Source organism: Megascapheus bottae, chromosome 1 (genome assembly GCF_031878675.1).
Source record: "Megascapheus bottae isolate mThoBot1 chromosome 1, mThoBot2.hap1, whole genome shotgun sequence".
In the NCBI taxonomy this organism is placed as follows: Eukaryota; Metazoa; Chordata; class Mammalia; order Rodentia; family Geomyidae; genus Megascapheus; species Megascapheus bottae.
In genome coordinates, this window is record NC_143509.1 from 52,533,202 (window position 1) to 52,552,200 (window position 18,999).

The 18,999-nt window shown below is 50.1% G+C and overlaps 2 protein-coding genes across 2 annotated transcripts in view; both read right to left on the reverse strand.

The window, feature by feature from the left end:
- Window positions 1-11,057, reverse strand: part of Tmem44 (transmembrane protein 44) — a 27,321-nt gene extending 16,264 nt beyond the window's left edge. Inside the window, 7 exon segments of the mRNA XM_090344068.1 lie at window positions 210-356; window positions 2,629-2,799; window positions 4,569-4,655; window positions 4,786-4,952; window positions 7,112-7,199; window positions 7,974-8,100; window positions 10,881-11,057. Of these exon segments, the coding sequence (XP_090200194.1) occupies window positions 210-356; window positions 2,629-2,799; window positions 4,569-4,655; window positions 4,786-4,952; window positions 7,112-7,199; window positions 7,974-8,100; window positions 10,881-11,023 (930 nt within the window). The 5' untranslated portion in view covers window positions 11,024-11,057.
- Window positions 11,058-16,308: 5,251 nt separating this feature from the next.
- Window positions 16,309-18,999, reverse strand: part of Lsg1 (large 60S subunit nuclear export GTPase 1) — a 29,775-nt gene continuing 27,084 nt past the window's right edge. Inside the window, exons 13-14 of the mRNA XM_090344082.1 lie at window positions 18,021-18,194; window positions 16,309-16,842 (exon numbers count right to left, since the gene is read on the reverse strand). Coding sequence (XP_090200208.1) covers window positions 16,663-16,842; window positions 18,021-18,194 — 354 coding nt within the window. The 3' untranslated portion in view covers window positions 16,309-16,662. The remainder of the gene's footprint in view (window positions 16,843-18,020; window positions 18,195-18,999) is intronic.

Consider the following 18,999-nt stretch of genomic DNA (forward strand, 5'->3'; position numbering starts at 1 on the left):
GCTAAGGGACAGATCCAGACCCTGAGTTCAAGCACTAAAACTGGGGTGTGCACGCATGCGCGCGCGCGCGCGCGCGCGCACACACACACACACACACACACACACACACACACACACCACACATGGAAGGACGTCCAAGGTTCCCAAGTCCCCGCCTCAGTGGTGGTCCCCGGCCTCTGTCCCCCCTACTCAGGAAACACTGGAAAAACCTTGTCCTCGCTGCTGGACTCCTGGTTGTCGTGCTCTTTCTCTGCACATGTCAGTAGGGCTTGGGTGTCGGGGCCCTCTCTGGCTTCAGTGGCAAATCCAAAGGCCCTTGTCAACTGGCTCTTCATTACACATGAAAGGAAAATGATCTGAGACATGGAAGTTAAGGTACAAGGAAGCGGAGGCCTGTCGGTGGCCTGCTGCTACCCTCCAAACCCCACTCGAGTAGCAGGCACCCCCAGTGTCCTGACCACCCAGGCTCTCATTCCTCCATGGACTTATCCTGCCTTGGTCTGCTCCAGGTAGATTCAGCTTATCTGAGGACAAAGCCAGGCCTAACTGCATTCCTGCCTCTAGTAAATACTTGTTGAAAACTTCTTCCCAAAGGACATGGCTTAAAGCGGCAGGACAAACACTGGTGGGATAGTGTCCCCCCAAACTCATATCCATCTGCCATTTTAGAACGTGACCTTATTTGGAGGCAAAATTCTCTGTTGGTGTAATTAGCCATTGTGAAACAGAATGGGCCCTGTATCTAATGACTCCAGTCCTTACAGGAAGAGGAGCCACGCTGGTCCCAGTGGCTCATGCGTGTAATCCTAGCTCTGCAGGAGTCTGAGATCTGAGGAAGGAGGTTTAAAGACACTTTGGGTAGTAAAGTATGTGTGTCTCTTATCTCCAGTTGACTACCCAAAAGCTGGTAGTGGAGCTAGCACAAATGGGTAGAGTGTCAGTCTTTTAAAAATTTTATTATTTTTGCCAGTCCTGGGGATTGAACTCAAGGCCTGGGCTTTCTCAAGGCTAGCACTCTACCACTTGAGCCACAGTACCACTTGCAGCTTTTTTCTGTGTACGTGGTACTGAGGAATGGAACACAAGGCTTTCTGCATGCTAGGCAAGCACTCTACCACTAGCCACACTCTGGGCCCCAGAGTGCCAGTCTTAATTGAAAAAACTAAGGGAGAGCATCCAGGCCCTGAGTTCAAGTCCCAGTACCAGCAAGAGGAGGAGGAGGAGGAGGAGGAGGAGGAGGAGGAGGAGGAGGACGACGACGACGACGACGACGACGACGACGACAACGACAAAGATGATGACAAAGATGACATGATGATGATGCGAAGGAAGGAGGAGAAGGAGGGGAAAGAGAAGGAGGAGGAGAGGAGGAGGAAAGGTGGAGGAGGAGGGGAAAGAGGAAGAGGAGGAGCCAGGATCAGATGTACAGGTATACACCTGTGTCCCTACATAACTGGAAGGTGGAGGTCTGAGGCAATGTGAAAAGCAGCTCAAGGAAAAGGCTTGAGGAAAGCAGAGCTGGAGCTCAAGTGAAAGAACACTATCCTTTAGTAAAAATGCTTAGGGTGAGCACCTAGGCCCTGACTTCAAGCTCCATCACACACACACACACACACACACACACACACACACACACACACACACACACACAGAGCTAGGGCTGGTTGACGATTCAGGAGGTTGAGATCTGAGAATCATAGGTCAATGCCAGCCCTGGCATGAAAGTCGATGAGACTCATCTCCAATGAACAAACAGAAAACCGGAAGTGGAGCTTTGGCTCAAAGCAGTAGAGTGCTGGTCTGGAGCAGAGAAGTGCAGAGATAGTACCCAGGCCCTGAGTTCAGGCTCTACCACTAACAACAACAAAAAGCTTGAGGTGGTAGCTCACCTAGTGAGTGTGAGGTCCTGAGTTCAAACACCAGGACCATTACTAAGAGTAAAAGAAAGAGGAGGAGAAGCTGATAGTAGAGTTATATGCAAAGAAAGCTCATGGAAAGACAGAAGACAGAACCAGAAGCTCAAGTTGAGGCCACAGTTATGGAACACGTGGAACCATCAGCAGCTGGAGGAGAGTGAGCACAGCTTCTTCCCACCAGGCTAGCGTGTGCCCTGCCTTGCCTCGCTCTCCACTTCCAGGGCACTCACGCCCACCCACCACAGAGCCCGGCAGCTCCTCCAGTAACCTTCTCCAGTCCACTGCGGAGGCTGGCCCCAGCCACGCTCACGCAAGGGCACCCGTGCAGCAGCTCAGACAGCAGCAAGGAGCCACTGCCAGCGGCAGCCCTCGGCAGCTTTCACCTCTGCTTCTGCTGGGCAGCCTCCGGCCCCAGAGAGCACAGGAGGAAGGCAGGGATGACCTTGCAGGGCAGGTCAGCATGTAGACACCGCTTCCAGCCCTGAGAGACAGCAAGAGAACGGAGCCTACGCCAGGCCTCTGACTCCAAGGCCCGGAACCTTCCCATCTTTTATTATGGTTTCTGAGAGGTCCATGGTATTGGTGGCTGCCTGCCCCAGGCTTCACACCATCCCTAGCCAGAAGCTGCCTAGACAGAGGGGCAGAGGACATGACGGGGTGGGGTGAAACCCAGGCAGTCCGGCCTCCCTATCCTCAAGCCTGGGGTGGATACAGTGAGGTCCAGCGAAGCCCTTCCAAGGGATGTCAGGAACCAGGGTGTGGCCCTGAGCAGGTACTCAGGCTCCCGGTCATGGGCCACAATGGCCGAGGCATAGAGGAGGCCAGCCAGGGCCGACAGGAGCCGCGTCCACAGGTGGATGAAGGGGAGTGACTTTCCACGGCACTAGAAAGAAAGAGAAGGGGCTTGTCAGGAGGAACTTGGACCTTGGGACCCAGACCCCACAGTGACACAATATGTCGAGCAGAAAGCCCTCACCCAGGGCCACTTCCTAAGGGTGCTGCTTCTGTTAGACATCTGTACCTTTTGCCTAGAAAACTCCTACTCATCCTTTAAAAAATCTACCTTAAACCTTGGGCCCAGAAGCCAATTCTTCTATCTATCTATCTATCTATCTATCTATCTATCTATCTATCTATCTATTTATTTTTGCCAATCCTGGAGCTTGAGCTCAGGGCCTGAGCATTGTCCTTGGGCTTTCTCAAGGCTAGAGTTCTACCATTTGAGTCACAGCACTATTTCCTGCTTTTTCTATGTATGTGGATCAAGGAATTGAACCCGGGTCTTTGTGCATGCCAGGCAAGCACTCTACCACTAGGCCAAACTCCTGGTCCTGTGTTCTGTATTTCAACTACTTTGTATGTGCACACATGCACCTTGAACTCAAGGTCTCATGCTCATGCTCAGCTTTTTTATTCATGGCTGGTTCTCTATCACTGCATAGTCATATTGGCTTTTCGTTGGTTAACTGGACATAAGAATCTTAGGGATTTGTCTACCTGGATTGGCTTTGAACCTTGATTCTCAGATCTCAGATTGGGCTACTTTTATTCCCAGGCAGGAAGCAGGTAGCCAGTGAACAGAGACAATGACAGACCAGGTTATCTACAGAGAACCTTGCTGTGAGGTGGGTCCTGAGCCGTGTCCCAAAGACTGAGGATAGAGATGAACCCCTGTCCCCTGGGCCCTTTCTAAGCATAGGACACAGTTCTGGCCAAAGATTCCGAACCCCAGCCTGGCCACCCACTTACCAGCCTTGGCCAGGCAGCCAGGCACTGTCCTGGCTCCCTCAAAGGCTTCCCTACTCAAGTTCCTTCTTGGACACCCAGGCCCAGGTTTAGGCTCTTTCTGTCACCACTGGCCACTTGCCCTCCCTGGGTCTCCTACTCAGCCGAGGTGCACCAGGCAGGTGGTTCTTTTTATGCTAAACAACGGGCCATTTCATCTCTTGCTGTCAGGGCTGGTACAGCTCCATGAGTGAGACAGGACCAGTGTTGCAGAGTCATCTGCAGAGAAAACCTGACAGGGCAGTCTCTCATAGGTTGCTGTTGTTCAGGCACTGTCCTGGGCCCCCTTAAGTGCCCAGACTGCCCTTTCCTCGTATGCCCTACCTTCTCTTTAGAGCCTTCAGGACAGCTGCCACCACCTGCACCCTGGCAATGTGGTTTCGATCCTTGAACAGCATTCGGAGCTGAAATCGCAAACGCTTACTTCTCCCTTTCTTACAGCACTGACATCCTGACAGCACCTCTGTGTAATCCATGAGGCTATGAGCTCCCTGAAGAGTAACTCACCTCTGTAGCCCAACAGGATCAGCCAGCAGGGCTCTCCTCATCCCAGACACTCAGGAAATATCTGCCAATCACAGCCCAGGAGCCTACTATGTCTGGCCTCTACACCCTCCTCAGTCTCTAGTGGGTCACTTGTTTGTCCCCTTCTTCCTCACCCCTGCCTCCAGTGCTTTTTCTTGGCTGGCAGGAAATGGGAGAGGATTCAGAGGCCTTCCCTGAAGGGCCATCAGAAGCCTCAGGTCCACATACGCCTGTACAGATAGTGACCCCACAACTCCCAGACAGCCTAGAGCCTCTGGGATGTCTGATTCCCTAAGACCTTCCAGGTTACTCCCCGCCCCCACCCTCCCTCCCAAACCTCACAATTCTGGAGAGTGGGGGGATACGGGATGCCCAGGAACCGAGGGCAGCGATGCCACCCAGGAGGTATCCGAAGACCTCAGTGTTGTCCTGCAAAAACAGATGACACATCGTCAGCATTCTGAGGGGACTATTCCCGTGCCCAGAAAACCCTCCCCCAGCCCACCCACGACACTGCCCAAGACCAACCCTTGCCCTCCCTATGGTGGCTCAGCCTCACCTGCAGCACTTTCCCCAACAGCCTCCGCTGCGGGCCTCCGACAGGGACTGAAGTCTTGGGCACAGAAGCCCAGAGAGCCCAGCTTGAGCCCAGGCTCAGTGGCAGAGTTAGGACAAACACACTGGCCCGGAGCCACCGCCTCCTCTTCGTCTCTCGGGTGCCCTGACCTGCAAGAGACACCAAACTCCCATGTGGCTCCTGGTGTCTTGAACTGGCCAGACATCTGTCTAGAAAGAGCTGGTGCCAACTCCACCCCTGGGGCCAGATGGCTGTGGTGCAGACTCCCTGCCCCCTCCGTACACTTGAGTTATTATCTTCTTCCAGTGTCGTTGCCTCCCCATCCACCCACCGTTGACTCAGTTCACCCTCCTGGGCTAAGAGGTTTTTATCTGCTGTGTGCTGACAGTAGAGCTGTTCCTAGATTCGTGCTTTCAAGGACAGGCCTCATTCCTGGGCCACACAGAGCAGAACATGACAAGCCGGGTGAACTCATAGGTCAGTGATGTGTATGTGCCACAATACCTCTCCTGTGAACAGGACAAACAGCAACGAGTAGTGTCTGTCAGTGTCACCTTGGGTGCTAGTGGCTCATGCTTATAACCCTAGCTATTCAGTAGGCTGAGATCTGAGGATTCTAGTTTGAAACTAGCTGGAGCAGAGAAAAGTCCAAGGAACTCTTACCCTCAGTGAACAGTAAAATGCTGAAAGCAGAGGTGTGTGGCTTAGGTGGTGGAGTATCACCTTGACTAAAAGAACTAACCAAGAGAGTAAGGCCATGAGTTCAAGCTCCAGTACACACACACACACACACACACACACACACACACACACACACACACACACACACACACACACACACACACACACACACACACACAGACACTTCCTTTGGCAGTTCTAGGACCATTTCTCTTCCTAGCAATAGTGCCTGTTGACAATATGTTACGGTACCATTGACACAAGCATTTCCTCCTTTTGACAAGGACAATGGTCTAAGTACACTAATTAATGCCTATTCTCAGGGCCCTTCAGTCCCCTGTACTCAGATCTCATCATCCCTCTTGTCACTTCCTGCCTCTGCTCTGCTATGTCCGTGCCTAGGGATGGCATCCACTTCAGAAGTGACGGGACCTGGGCCCGGGAGTTTGGCCTAGCGGTTAAAGTGCTTGCCTAGCATGCACAAAGACCCGGGTTCGATTCCTCGGTATCCCACATACACAACCAAGCCGGAAGTGGCAGAGACGAGACTGCGACGGCGACAGAGAGCGAAAGAAGCGAGCTGAGCTGAAGTGAACAGAGCCCAACTGAGTGGTGGCCGGAGCGAGCGGGGCCGGAGCGAGCAGGACCGGAGCGTGCGGGAGCGAGCCGAGCCAGAGCCAGCGAGGCCGGAGCCAGCGAGGCCGGAGCGAGCCGGGCCAGAGCGAGCAGAGCCAGGAGCAAGCGAGAGCTGGCCGGGCCGGAGCGAGCGAGAGCTGGCCGGGCCGGAGCGAGCGGGGCCAGAGCAAGCCAGGAGCGGGGCCAAGAGCAAGCTGGAGCGAGCGGGGCCGGAGCGAGCCGGGCCGGAGCGAGCGGGGCCGGAGCGAGCGGGGCCTGAGCTAGAAAGAGGGCCTAGCCGGGCCGGAGCGAGCGGGGCCGGAGCGAGCGGGGCCGGAACGAGCGGGGCCTGAGCTAGAAAGGGGGGCCTAGCCGGGCCTGAGCTAGAAAGGGGGGCCTAGCCGGGCCGGAGCGAGCAGGGCTGGAGCGAGCGGGGCCGGAGCGAGTGGGAGCGAGCCGAGCCAGAGCCAGCGAGGCCGGAGCGAGCGGGGCCAAGAGCAAGCTGGAGCGAGCCGGGCGGAAGCAAGCGGGGCCAGAACGAGCGGGCCGGAGCGAGCGGGGCCTGAGCTAGAAAGGGGGCCTAGCCGGGCCGGAGCGAGCGGGGCCAGAAAGAGAAAGGGGCCAAAAAAAAAAAAAAAAAAAGAAGTGACGGGACCTTGCTTTGCCACCAGATTTGCCCGCCGAGATCTCTCTGCTCATCTCCAGAGCATGTACCATGGCTCCCGCTGTGAGCCTGTGCTGGTCTGCACACCTGGAATGCCTGCTGTGCTTCCAGTCCCAGTACTTCTCTGATACCTGAAGTCCATGGCCTCCCTGGCTGTCCACACATGCCCAGAGCTCTAGTGACCATTTAGGGGCTTGACTTTCTCATGTGGCTGGAGTTGGGGTCTTTGTTCAGTTTGCCTGTGCTTGGAAGGGACCCAGCTCAGGGGGTGACAAGGAGCTGACACTCAGCACCCAGATGAATGCATGGATGAACGAAGACAGGAATGGAGGGCCACATAAAACTCACCTGAGTTAGATTTGGATCTGCAGAGTGGGAAGAGAATGAATAGAAAGCTCACTAAGTCAACAGCTGCCAGGTAGGCACCCGTGAAAACCTGGGAACAAGTAGAAATAGAGTTTTGACATTCAGGCATCTTTTTTAGAACTACATCCTCGATTTCAGAATCCCCTCTGCCTATGACTGGTTTGACACGACACCTGTAAGCCACACCTCCCATTTGCTCCTTGCCCTGAGAAAGGTCTCTTTGATGAGGGGGTGGGGTACTCAAATGACTCATCTCCTTTGCAAAGATGCCCTTTGGATGAGATGGGACAGGAACCCAGCCCTCCACTTCCTACTCCCCATTCTTTCTACTGCACGGATAATCTCTGATGGGTAAACATGGTTCCGCCACTGAACCTGGGCCTCAGTTTCTTCATCTGGAAAACAGGCCTACAAGAGGTCTTTAGTGTCAAGGATGTAGGCAAATATTCAATACACATGAGCTATTATTTCTAGACGAGTATATTCTCATTCGGTCTCATCAGTTACCAAGAAATGGGATTCCATCCCCCTGTTTGGGTGTTTTGAGGCAGAGTTTTGCTATGTAGCCTGAATTGGCTTCAAACAGAGAGACTCAGATCTCAACCTCGTGAGAAGTCTTGTTATTGAAGATGACTCTGAACAAGCTTTACAGGAAGTTAACAATGAGGTGTTTGATATAGGGAACAAGAGTATTGGGGAGGGGAGGAACAGAAATAACAGAAGAACAGAAGCGCTTAGGGGAAACTGCGCCTTCCATGCTGATGAAACAAGGGAAGCCATGGTGGCTGCAGCAGAGAAAGAACCATCAGACCAGTGCTGGGCTGGGTTCAAGGGTCACACAAACCTGGATGGTGAGCTGTCTGGCCAGAATCGCTCCGATGGCATCACACAGACTACTCAGGAGACAGCACGCAGAGCACACTGCTGACTGGCTCTGTCCAGATTTCTTGATACATCTCAGGTAAAGAAGCCTAGGTGATAAAGGTGTGGACAGAACACAAAAGGTGTGAATCTGGGGACAAGCCAGAACAGCTATCTTTAAAGGGGCACTTGTGGCTTTGTGTCCCAAGGAAGCCTTTCTTCCCCAGGCCTGGAGCAGCTTCATTTATAGAGAAGAAATGATCAGAAGAATCCCAAGCCACTGGCTTAGAAGCCCCTGGCAGGGGCCAGAGCACCGTCCTCCCCTGAAGACTGTCTCACTCCAAATCCATCAATGCAATGACTGCCCTCTCCACCCTGACTCGCTAGCCATCAGGTTTGGTTGTGTAAAAGAAAATCACGAGGGTTCTAACAGTAACCCAAGCACTTCAGCCAATGGCAGAGCCAGCTGCCAAAGTTAAAAAGGTCAACTGTGCCAGGCTCACACCTGTAATGTAATTACTTGGGAAGAGGAGATTAGTAGAATTGAGGTTGAAGGCGAGCCTGGGCCCCATCTCAACAATAAAATCTGAGTAGTGGTATGCATCTGTCATCCCAGCCACATGGGAGGATGCAGATAGGAGGGAGTCGATGTCAATCCAGGGCAAAAATGCCAGTATCATTTCTTTATGATGAAGAACTCAGTGCCTGAGAACTGTTCTTGGGCTTTCTCAAGGCTAGAGCTCTACCACTTGAGCTACAGCACCACTTCTGGCTCTTTTTTTTTTTTTTTCTATATTATGTGGTACCGAGGAATTGAATCCAGTCTTTGTGCATGCTAGGCAAGCACTCTACCACTAGGCTAACTCCTAGCCAAAAAAAAATTATCTTTAAGTAGTTGTACAAAGGGGTTTCAAGTCAACATGCCAGTTTATGAGTACAATGCCTCTTGATCAGTGTCACCCTTTCCATCACTCTTCCCCATCTTTCCTAAGCTGTCTTATACCGCAAGTGGCTCCATTTTCACATATGCACATTGAATGTACACACTGTATTTACCCACTCAGTGCCAGTGTTTGAACTCAGGGCTTTGCAACTGAGCTTGCTTGCTCTGATGGCATTCTACTACTTAAACCACATTTGCAGCTCAGTTGTTTGCTGGTTAATTGGAGATGAAGTCTCACAGACTTTTCTGCCTAGGCCGGCTTCAAGCCATGCTCCTCTGATCTTACACTCCTGTGTATCTAGGATTACAGTCATAATCCACTGCACCTGGCGCCTGCTGTGTTTCTTTGGAAACACTGATGTAGGACAGCAGGTGTGGTCTCATTTTCCATTAACCAGAGGGCGCTACCCCACATCGTTAGATTCTGAATGTCAGCCCTTAGGAAAGATTTGGGAATGGAAGGCTGGTGGGTTCCTGAGCATTTTCTGACCAGCCCAGTCTAGGTCCAAAGCTTCCAGTGGGACCATCAACTATTAATCAAACTTCTGGGCTCCTGAAACCAATTCAAACCCAAAAAATGACAATTTCAACTTGGAGGCCAACAGACTTAGACCCGAATTAGCCATCATTTATTTCAACCCTCCCATCTGGGCAAAGAGAAAACGGAGTCTTCAGTTGGTAAGCAGAGGTCTTCTGTTTTCCCACTGAAGGCTTTGCTCTGGGCCTTCTTGTTCTCAATAAACTTCCCAGCTCTCACAGGGCAGTGATCCTGTCCCACCTTAGCCCATGCATGGAGCTGCCACGTGGAAGAGTGATAGACAGAGATTCAGGAAGTCCAGCCCCAGGTAGGGCAGGAAGGCAGACCCTGCTCTTAGACCAGCCAGCATCCTCAGGATGCCTTGGTTTCCATACCCATCAGACCCTGGCTGAAAAATGAAGGGGATTGCATGCATGGTGCTCTTTTCGTTTCCAGCCTCTGTGACCTGGAGCGCTTTCCTCCCTGAAGTTCTGACCCTGTGTAACAGAGCCTGGAGTTTCCTGGTCACCACGTAACTTGGCGAGTTTATTTAATCTCTCAGTAACTGGAGGCTCCTTCCCTATGTGTGACCACCTCATAGGCCTGTGGCAGGGATTTGGACAAGTGAAGAAATAAGCTACTTGTCTGAAGTGTCTTTATAATCTACTCCAGGGTAGAGGGGCTCAGACTGCACTGTGTGAAGTCCGAGGGGAATAGACAATGTATAAGGACAGGGGAATCGTCCTGTCTCCCCTGCCTGGGAATACTTGAGTGCCACCATCTTAGGCATTGATGCTGAATTTCTGTTCGTGGGAAAGGATTGCCAAAACCCTGGAGGCTTCACTCTTGGAACCCAGGCTACAGAGACCACGGGTTTGGCCACTAGAGTTGGATTATGCCATAACCCCTCTTCCCAGCTAGAAGGCCTTTGGGTAAATCGATGACAGAAGCATGGAGGGGCTTGTCTGTGTTTCCAAGGGTAGGAGGCAGAGCTGGAGCCATGGTGAAGTTCAATGAGCATTTACTAAGCGCTTTCTGAGGATGCCTCCTTTAACCCTCCCATCACTCTTACGAGGTATTATCCTCATTCAAGCGAGGGGCAAAGGCTAATCACTTGCCCAACTCGGGCCGCGCGCCAATGGAGAAGGGCTGACAACAGAGCCCAGTCCAGGCCCCGTTCACTGCACCACCCAGCCCGGCGCTGCTGGCTCCCGGCCCGGCTCTCCCGTGCGTGGAATCCGGAAACACAGATCCGACTTCGGTCTACAGAGAAACGCTAGATTTAAAGGAGGCTTGCGCACACAGGTCTTCTAGCCCTCCTTTGCCTTCCTCCTTTCTTGGGGGGGGGTCATCCCCTGCCCGACCTGTCCCCTGTCCCCTCGCCCCCGCCCCCGCCCCGCGTCCCTCGCCCAGCACCCCGGGTCCGTTACAGCGCATGGGCGGCGATCCAGCAGCAGGAGGCACAGATCCACAGGCCGAAGGAGATGCAGACGCGGTGGCGGGCGAAGCAGCGGTCCAGGTAGTCCCAGTCCCCGAGCGCGGGGCCCGGCGCGGGGCTGGGTGCCTCCTCCATGGCACCGCTCCACGCGCCCAACCCGTCCGGAGCCGGAGCCGCCCGCGCGGCGGCCCTCGTCCGGGAACAGCGCCCCGGCCACCGCCGCAGAGGTGCGCGGCCCCTCCGGCTCCCGGGCGACGGGGGCGGCGGCGGCGATCCCGGGGAAAAGTTTCCGGGACCTTGCGGTTCCCCACCCTCGCGCTATTGTCGGGGTCGGTGGGGCGCAGGCCGCCCCCCAGCGGCGGAGCCCGGAGCCGCCGCCGCACAAAGGCTGCGCCCCCGCCCCGCCGCCGAGGCCAATGCGGCGCGGGTCTGCGAGAGCCTGGGCGGTCACCCGGCGCGGGTAGCCACCGGGCTCCCCGACGCCGTCACCCGCACCCAGAGGCAGACAGCGCGCACACCTGCGCGGGCCAGGCTGGGGTGCTGGGCCCGGGCGCGCGGTGCTCGACAAAAGGGAGAAGGGGAGACCAGGAAGAAAGGCGCACAGGTGCCAGGGAGCCGTGCGCCTTCTCCTCTCCCTCTTTTCTGAAGCTGGCATCCGGAGGGGCGTCAGCCCAGACTTGGCTCCCAGCCCAGTGGGTTTTGGAACGCGCCCACTCCCATCCAGCCACATTGCCACCCCATTCAGCACACAAAGCTGGTTTTCTCCAAGACTTATTATCATATATTTACATTTTTCCTTAATGAATTAAGTGTGCTTTAAAACAGGCCATGGATATCAGTTTACTTCAACAAATACATGTTAGCTTCATGGTCTGATTGGTAGAGCACGTGCCTGGTAAGCGGGAGGCTCAGGACTCCACCCTCAGCACCACAAATATGTAAACAAATTAAAAAAACAACCCTTACTGAGATGCCATAAACATTTCCTGTTTAAAGTGACTATTCAGAGAATATTTTTATCACTCCACCACTAAAGCCCTATGCATTAGTAGTTTCTCTTTTCCCTACTCTTGCACAGACCTGGAAATCATGAACTTACCCTTTATTTCCATGACCTATTCTGTATGCATGGAATCATCCAACATGCAAACCATCTGCAACTGCTTCTTCCACTTAGCATAGTGTGTCTGCCATTTATCAGAATTGCAGCATAAATTCCTTCCTTCCTTCCTTCCTTTTCCCTCCCCCCACCAGCCCCCTAGTACTGGAGTTTTGAATTTGGCTTTGGACTTGCTAGGAAGGCACTCTACCACTTGAGCCACACTCCAATTCTATTCCATTCTCTTTTATGACTTGTTTACTTATTTTGGCAGGGATTGAATTCAAGGCCTGAGATTGAACTCAGAGCCTGCAATTAGGAGGCAAGTACATACTCCGTTACTTAAGCAACATTTCCAGTCCCAGTATTCTATTTTATGACAAAGATCACATTTTGCTTATCCCTTTTTGTGCACAGTGTATAGTGTTTTTTTTTTTTTTGGTGTGCTGATATATATGTATGTATAATTGGGGATACACTACTCACAGTTGGTATGGAGTCTCATGAAATTTTATCCTCAGACTGGCTGAAGTCATACCATGTGGCAGGCTTATTCTTTTATTTCTCCAAGTTATGAATGGGGAATGAAATACTATAGTGTTTTAGGTATTGCTGTGGTCTGAATGCATATTCCTTATGTTGGAATGTCCTACCAATTTGATGGACTTAGAAGATGGGCCCTTTTCAAGGTAACAAAGTGGGCTGGAAGCGTGGCTTTAGTGGTAGAGTGCTTGCCTAGTGTGCATTTAGTGCTGGATTCCATTCCTCAGTACCACATGAACAGGAAAAGTTGGAAGTGACAGTGTGGCTCAAGTGGTAGAGTGCTAGCCTTGAGCAAATGAAGCTCAGGGACTGTGCCCAGGGGCCCTGAGTACAAGCCCCAGGACTGGCAAAAAAAGAAGAAAAAAAAAAGTAACAAACCCATGAGGGTGGGGAATGCAGTAACTTAACAGCTATGATCCGGAAATCAGCCTCTTACCAGCCACGGAATCCTAGTGCCTTGACCTCAGCCTCCAGAAACTGAGAAATCAATTACGTTTTGGTTTTGTGCTGGTACTTGAACTCAGGGTCTAGGCACTGTCCCTAAGTTTTGGTTCTAAACACTCTAACATTTGAGCCTCAGTTCCACTTTCTGCTTTTTTTTTTGCTGCTTCACTGGAGAGACATTATATCAAGGATGTTCCTGTAAGAGCTAGAACCCTAATCCTGAACTCCCAGTCTCCTGGACAGCTAGGGGTACCCAACAGCACCAGGTCTGCGGGTCTGAGCTCAACCTATTGTAGTCCCATCACTAATCTTCCACTTGTGGATGTCCAATTTCCCTCTTTTTTCTTTTCTTTTCTTTGTCTGTTGTGGGGCCTGAACTCTGGGCTTGGGCAGCTATCTCTGAGCTATTCATCTCAAGGATACAGCCCTACCCCTTGAGCCACAGTGTCACTTCCTGTTTTCTAGTGGTTAATTGGAGATAAGAGTATCACAGTCTTTAGTGCTTAAGTGCCTGGGCTGGCTTTGAACCCCAATCCTCAAATCTCAGCCTCCTGAGGAGTTAGGATTAGAGGCGTGAGCCACGGTGCCCAGCTTGCCTTTGCGTTTTGCAGTGACCCTTAGGATTACACTCATGGTCTACTCAGATAACTAGGATCAAGTTCAATTTTGAGTTTCCAAACTTATTACATCACAAAGATCCCTTTTGCATATAAATTAGCACTTAAGGGTTGTAGAAATTAGGAGTATTTTAGGGAGCCATTATTCAGTCTGTTCCATCTTGTTCTCTAGCTTCCTGGAAGAGTCCTGTGGGAAAGACTGGGTTAAAGAGATGAAGAGGTGGCCCTTAGTGGAGTGGCTGCAGGCAGTCCTTGGCCATGATAGTTTGAAGAAAAATGAGGTGAGTAGAATGTAGGCTGTGGGACTGACATTCTCCCTCTGCTCCTCGCAGATGTGTTTGAGGATATCACTGGGCCCTCTTGGCAAAGAAGTGGCAGAGGTACTGCAGCATAGGGAAGAGACCAGGTAAAGAGACCAGGTAAGAGTCCGAATCCTGTGTATTCTAAATAACGCCTCCCCATCAACCCTTCCGATTCTTCCAGCTCCTTTTCTGGGATCTTCAGAGGCTGTGGCAACTGTCTGGGAGCTAAGGATCATGGGTTTTTGGCTACAGTTCAGTCTACAGAATAGAAAACCTACTAATAGGACACAGTACTTGTTCTGCTGGGCAGTGGGCCAGGTCACTGCTCATAGCATTTCCTGTTGGCTGGGGCAGCTGCAGGGCCTCAGGCATTGTCCTTCAAAGAAGGAAGGGCTGAACAACCTGGAAGGCCTGCAGCTTTCTCTTTTGTGAGGCACCTTGCTGGGGCCTACTGTTTCCTGCCTAGTTCTTACTTAAAGGGCTGTGTCCACTCTGCAAACAGAAATGATTAAAAAGAAAAAAAAAAGTTTTGTTCCCCACCCCCTTCTTTTTGTACCTAGGCTGGATTTGAACTGCGATCCTCAGATCTCAGCCTCTTGAGTAGCTAAGATTATAGGCATAAGCCACTGGCACCTGGCTTGACATTTTATCTCTATCTTCAGATCTCAGTATCCTGAATAGAAAGGGTTATAAGCACGAGCCACCAATGCCTGGCTGATGCACATCTTAAAAATATGCACATTGCTAGTTACTAACAGAATGTACAAAATTGTTTTTTCTTTATATGGGTTAGTCCAGAGAACAAAACCTTTCCTGCTCTGTGTCCTCTTTGCTCTCATCTGCATAGTATGCCTAACACAACATGTAGCATTTGGATATTATCAGAGAAACTTTTTCCAGTTTTCCCCATTAGATGATAACATGTATAGCTGGCTCTCCTTTAAAAAGTGGTACACTGCTTGTAATAAAATGCTGGGGGAGCTGGCTGTCATGCCTGTAATCCTAGTTACTACAGAGGCTGAGATCTGAGGATCATCCCAGAGACTCTTATCTCTAATTGATCACTAGAGAAGAAGTGGTGCCGTGGCCCAAGGGGTAGGGTGGCAGCTGAAGAACTCAAGGACAACGCCCAGGCCCAGAGCTCAAGCCCCACCACCCAACAACAAAATGCTGGGGAAGTGACAATGACTAATTCCTTTGTCTATGTTACAAACCTCAGTGAGGGTGGCAATCCTCAAAAAGAAATCAAGAATGGTTAGTGAAAGACATTCGTGACAGATGCAAAGGTGAAAACTGAAACTCCCCATCAGGATGTCCGGTTCGAGTTCCTCATGTTCTATGCAAGGACTTCTGTTCAGTCATTTTACTGGAGTCAAGCCCAGGATCCAAAGAGGGAGAAAAGCGACGGAAGGCTATGTTCTAGGGTTTAAAACACTACCCATGCCTGCCCCAGCCCTCTGCAACTGAAGGGGCATGTGTGTGTGTGCACATATGCGTATATGGTTGAGAAGGAAGCCAAACAATGTGCTTAAAAGAGTCCATCTACTATGACATACAAACTCTCAGCTTAATTTTAATTCTGTTCTTTTTTTTTTTTTTTTTTTTTGCCAGTCCTGGGCTTGAGCTCAGGGCCTGAGCACTGTCCTTGGACTTTCTCAAGGCAAGAGCTCTACCACTTGAGCCTCAGCACCACTTCCGGCTTTTTTCTATGTATGTGGTACCGAGGAATCGAACCCGGGTCTTCATGCATGCTAGGCAAGCACTTTAACCACTAGGCCAAACTCCCGGCCCCCAATTCTGTTCTTTTTTTTTTAGCCAGTCCTGGGCTTGAGCTCAGGGCCTGAGCCCTGTCCTTGGACTTTCTCAAGACTAGAGCTCTACCACTTGAGCCTCAGCACCACTTCCGGCTTTTTTCTATGTATGTGGTACTGAGGAATTGAACCCGGGTCTTCATGCATGCTAGGCAAGCACTCTACCACTAGGCCAAACTTCCGGCCCTTAACTCTGTTCTTAAACTTATGTGCTAGTGATTGCATATAGATGCCATTCTTGAATACTTATTTGTTAAACTTGACGTGAAATATGATGTAAAAAATCAATGTTATGTTATCTGATATATTTTATATATGCTTAACTGGGTATTTGAAAAAGGATAGGGAAGGGCGGAAATCAAGATGAGCGGGGGGAGGGGGAGAGGGAAATGGGGACCATGACATGAGAAAGGGTATCAATATTTGTGAAGTAATGTACCTTTTATATGGTGAATATAATGTAACCATTCTATTAATTACAATAAAAATATATGAAGAAAGTTAACAAAAAAAAATCAATGTTAATAAAACCTTAAAAAAAAGGATCCATCTAAAATCCCTGTTACGTTTTAGCAAATGAACATGATTAAAGGTACATGCTATGTACAAATGAGTTTATTTACTTAAACCAATGAAAATACAGTTAGTGGCAATGTAATTTTACTGTCTTTTCAGAAACATTCCCTTGACTCACAAGTTGGTATGCATTTGTGTGCATGTTTACAGGAACAAAGCTACACAACCCATCTTCAGTCTCCAAAAGGACTAGGTTTCTGGGGCTGTGTGGCAACTAGTGTAGTAAGAGCTGGTGTTCAAGGAGCCCCTCAATCTGGATGTCAACTGTGAGAATCTACTGCTTCCTCAAGAGCACTTTGTGTTCCAGGGCCATGGGCAAGTTCCAGTAGACCAGCTGTTCTTCTATGCACCGTGCAGATGCCATTCCAGCTCTCACCCACGCTCACATGTCCAGGTGCTTGTAGAGTCTACGACTCTTCTCCTTTTTATTTTTATTGCCATGTTTCTTCCAGGGCTTCCCAGCGCCCTTCTCAGAGCTCACAGTAGCTGGAGTCACCAGGCCACTACCAGGCTTATAACCCATCACAGTCTGGACCCCCTTGGTCAAAGCTCTCACGTTCTCCTGGGAAACAAGAGGACAGGACTTGAGGTGCCAGTAGGCTGCGTGCATGCAGGGGTATGCACAGTACTGTGCAGCAGTTGCTTCGAGATGAACACGAGCACTCAGTAGAGTGCCCTCTCCTGGAGGACAGGCCCTCCTCCTTCTCTCCCTCCCTTATGTGGTACATTTCCCAGCCTGGCTTCAATTCTTCTCTTCTCTCTACTCTTGACTACTTCATTTAAGTCCCGTGGTTTTAAAAGCTATCTTGAGTTATCTAGATTCAGAATACCAGCTGTTTTCTGGACAACTTTATCTTAATATCAAAATGCAACCTGCTTCAACCCACATAAGACACTGACTCTAAACAATATAAATTTACTTAGTAAAAAAAAAAAAAATTAGCCTTAGGCCAGGAGTGTGGCCTAGTAGTAGAGTGCTTGCCTAGCATGCATAAAGCCTTTGGACTCTCTGTACCACATACACAGAAAAAAGCTGGAAATGGGGCTGTGGCTAAAATGGCAGAGCACTAGCCTTGAGCAAAAAGTGTTCAAGGACAGTGCTCAGGCCCTGAGTTTAAGCCCCAAGACTGGCAGAAAAATAAAATATACAAAAATTAGCTCAATATTAAGTGAAAGAAATATCTCATAAACTTTGTATAATAGTAAAGTATTACTATTATACTATGATTATAGTGATGGTCACATAACTCTGAAAATATACTATAAAACTACTGAGGGGCCAGGAGTTTGGCCTAGTGGTAGAGTACTTGCCTAGCATGCATGAAGACCCAGGTTCGATTCATCGGTACTACATACAAAGAAAAAAGCCAGAAGTGGTACTGAGGCTCAAGTGGTAGAGAGCTCTAGCCTTGAGAAAGTCCAAGACAGTGCTCAGGCCCTGAGCTCAAACACAGAACTGGCAAACAAAACAAAACAAAACAAACCTGAGAAGCTCAGTAGAGCTGTTAGTACAGCTAACCCACTGCAAACCTATCCCAACACCAGGGATGCTGAGGTAGGAAACAATCTGAGTTCTCCTTGGAGGCTAGCTTACATTACACAGAGAAACCCTGCCTCAGAAAACCAGAAAGGGTGTGTGCATGTGCAAGTTTAAATATTGTTTATGGTACAAGAATATCTTATTCTTTACTGTTACAAAGAACATGTTAGAACTGAAGTTAAAGTAATTTTAAAACTCACTTGATGGAAAAAAGTCTTGTCAACTACATTTTCAATCTGCTTTGCTTTTTTATTTCCTCTGGGCTGCATTTTTATCTCATCATCATTCACTCTTCGCTCCAGGAGTTGCTGGTGTTGATGCTGGAATGTTACAGGATCTCTTCCAGGAGGAGGGTGGCAGTACAGGAGTTTACCCTATGGAGAAACGTGGAGGTCAGCCGTGCATGCCCAGTGTCAGCCCACGAGCAGGGAAGGCCCTTACAGGAGACATGTCAAGCAGTGACATGCTGGGGAGCTTCTGGTTTTCCTGTGTTTTCTTTTGTTTTTGTCAATTTTTTTCATTTGTTTGTTTGCTGGTCCTGCGCTTGAACTCAGGGTCCTCAGCACTGTCCTTGAACTTTCTCAAGGGTAGAGCTCTACCACCTGAGCCACAGCATCACTTCTAGTTTTTTCTATGAATGTGGTTCTGAGGAATTGAACCTGGGTCTTCTTGCATGCTAGGCAACCTTCTACCACTAGGCCAAACGCCTCACTAATTGTCAAATTTTTATTGGCATACATTCTTTGTACAAGGGGAGTTTCACTGTCTCATGTGCATACACGTAAAGAGCAAGTTCCATTCACCCTCAGTCCCTTTAGCACTTACAGTATTACCTTATTCCCCATTCTCAAAACATTTTCAACAGATTTTTATTGTTATCTCACTCTTTTTTTTTTTGGTTGGTTGTGGGGCTCGAACTCAGGGTCTCAGTGCTGTCCCTGAGCCTCTGTGCTCAAGGCTAGCACTCTAGCACTTGAGCGACGGAGCCACTTACAGCTTTGGAGTGGTTAATGGAAGGAAAGAGTATCAAGGGGACTTTTCTGCCTGGGTTGGCTTCCAACCACAATCCTCTCAGATCTTAGCCTCCTAAGTAGCTAGAATTACAGGCGTAAGAAACTGGTGCCTGGCTTTTAGATATGCAAGCAAATTACAATAGTTATCCCATTTATCCTCCAGGTT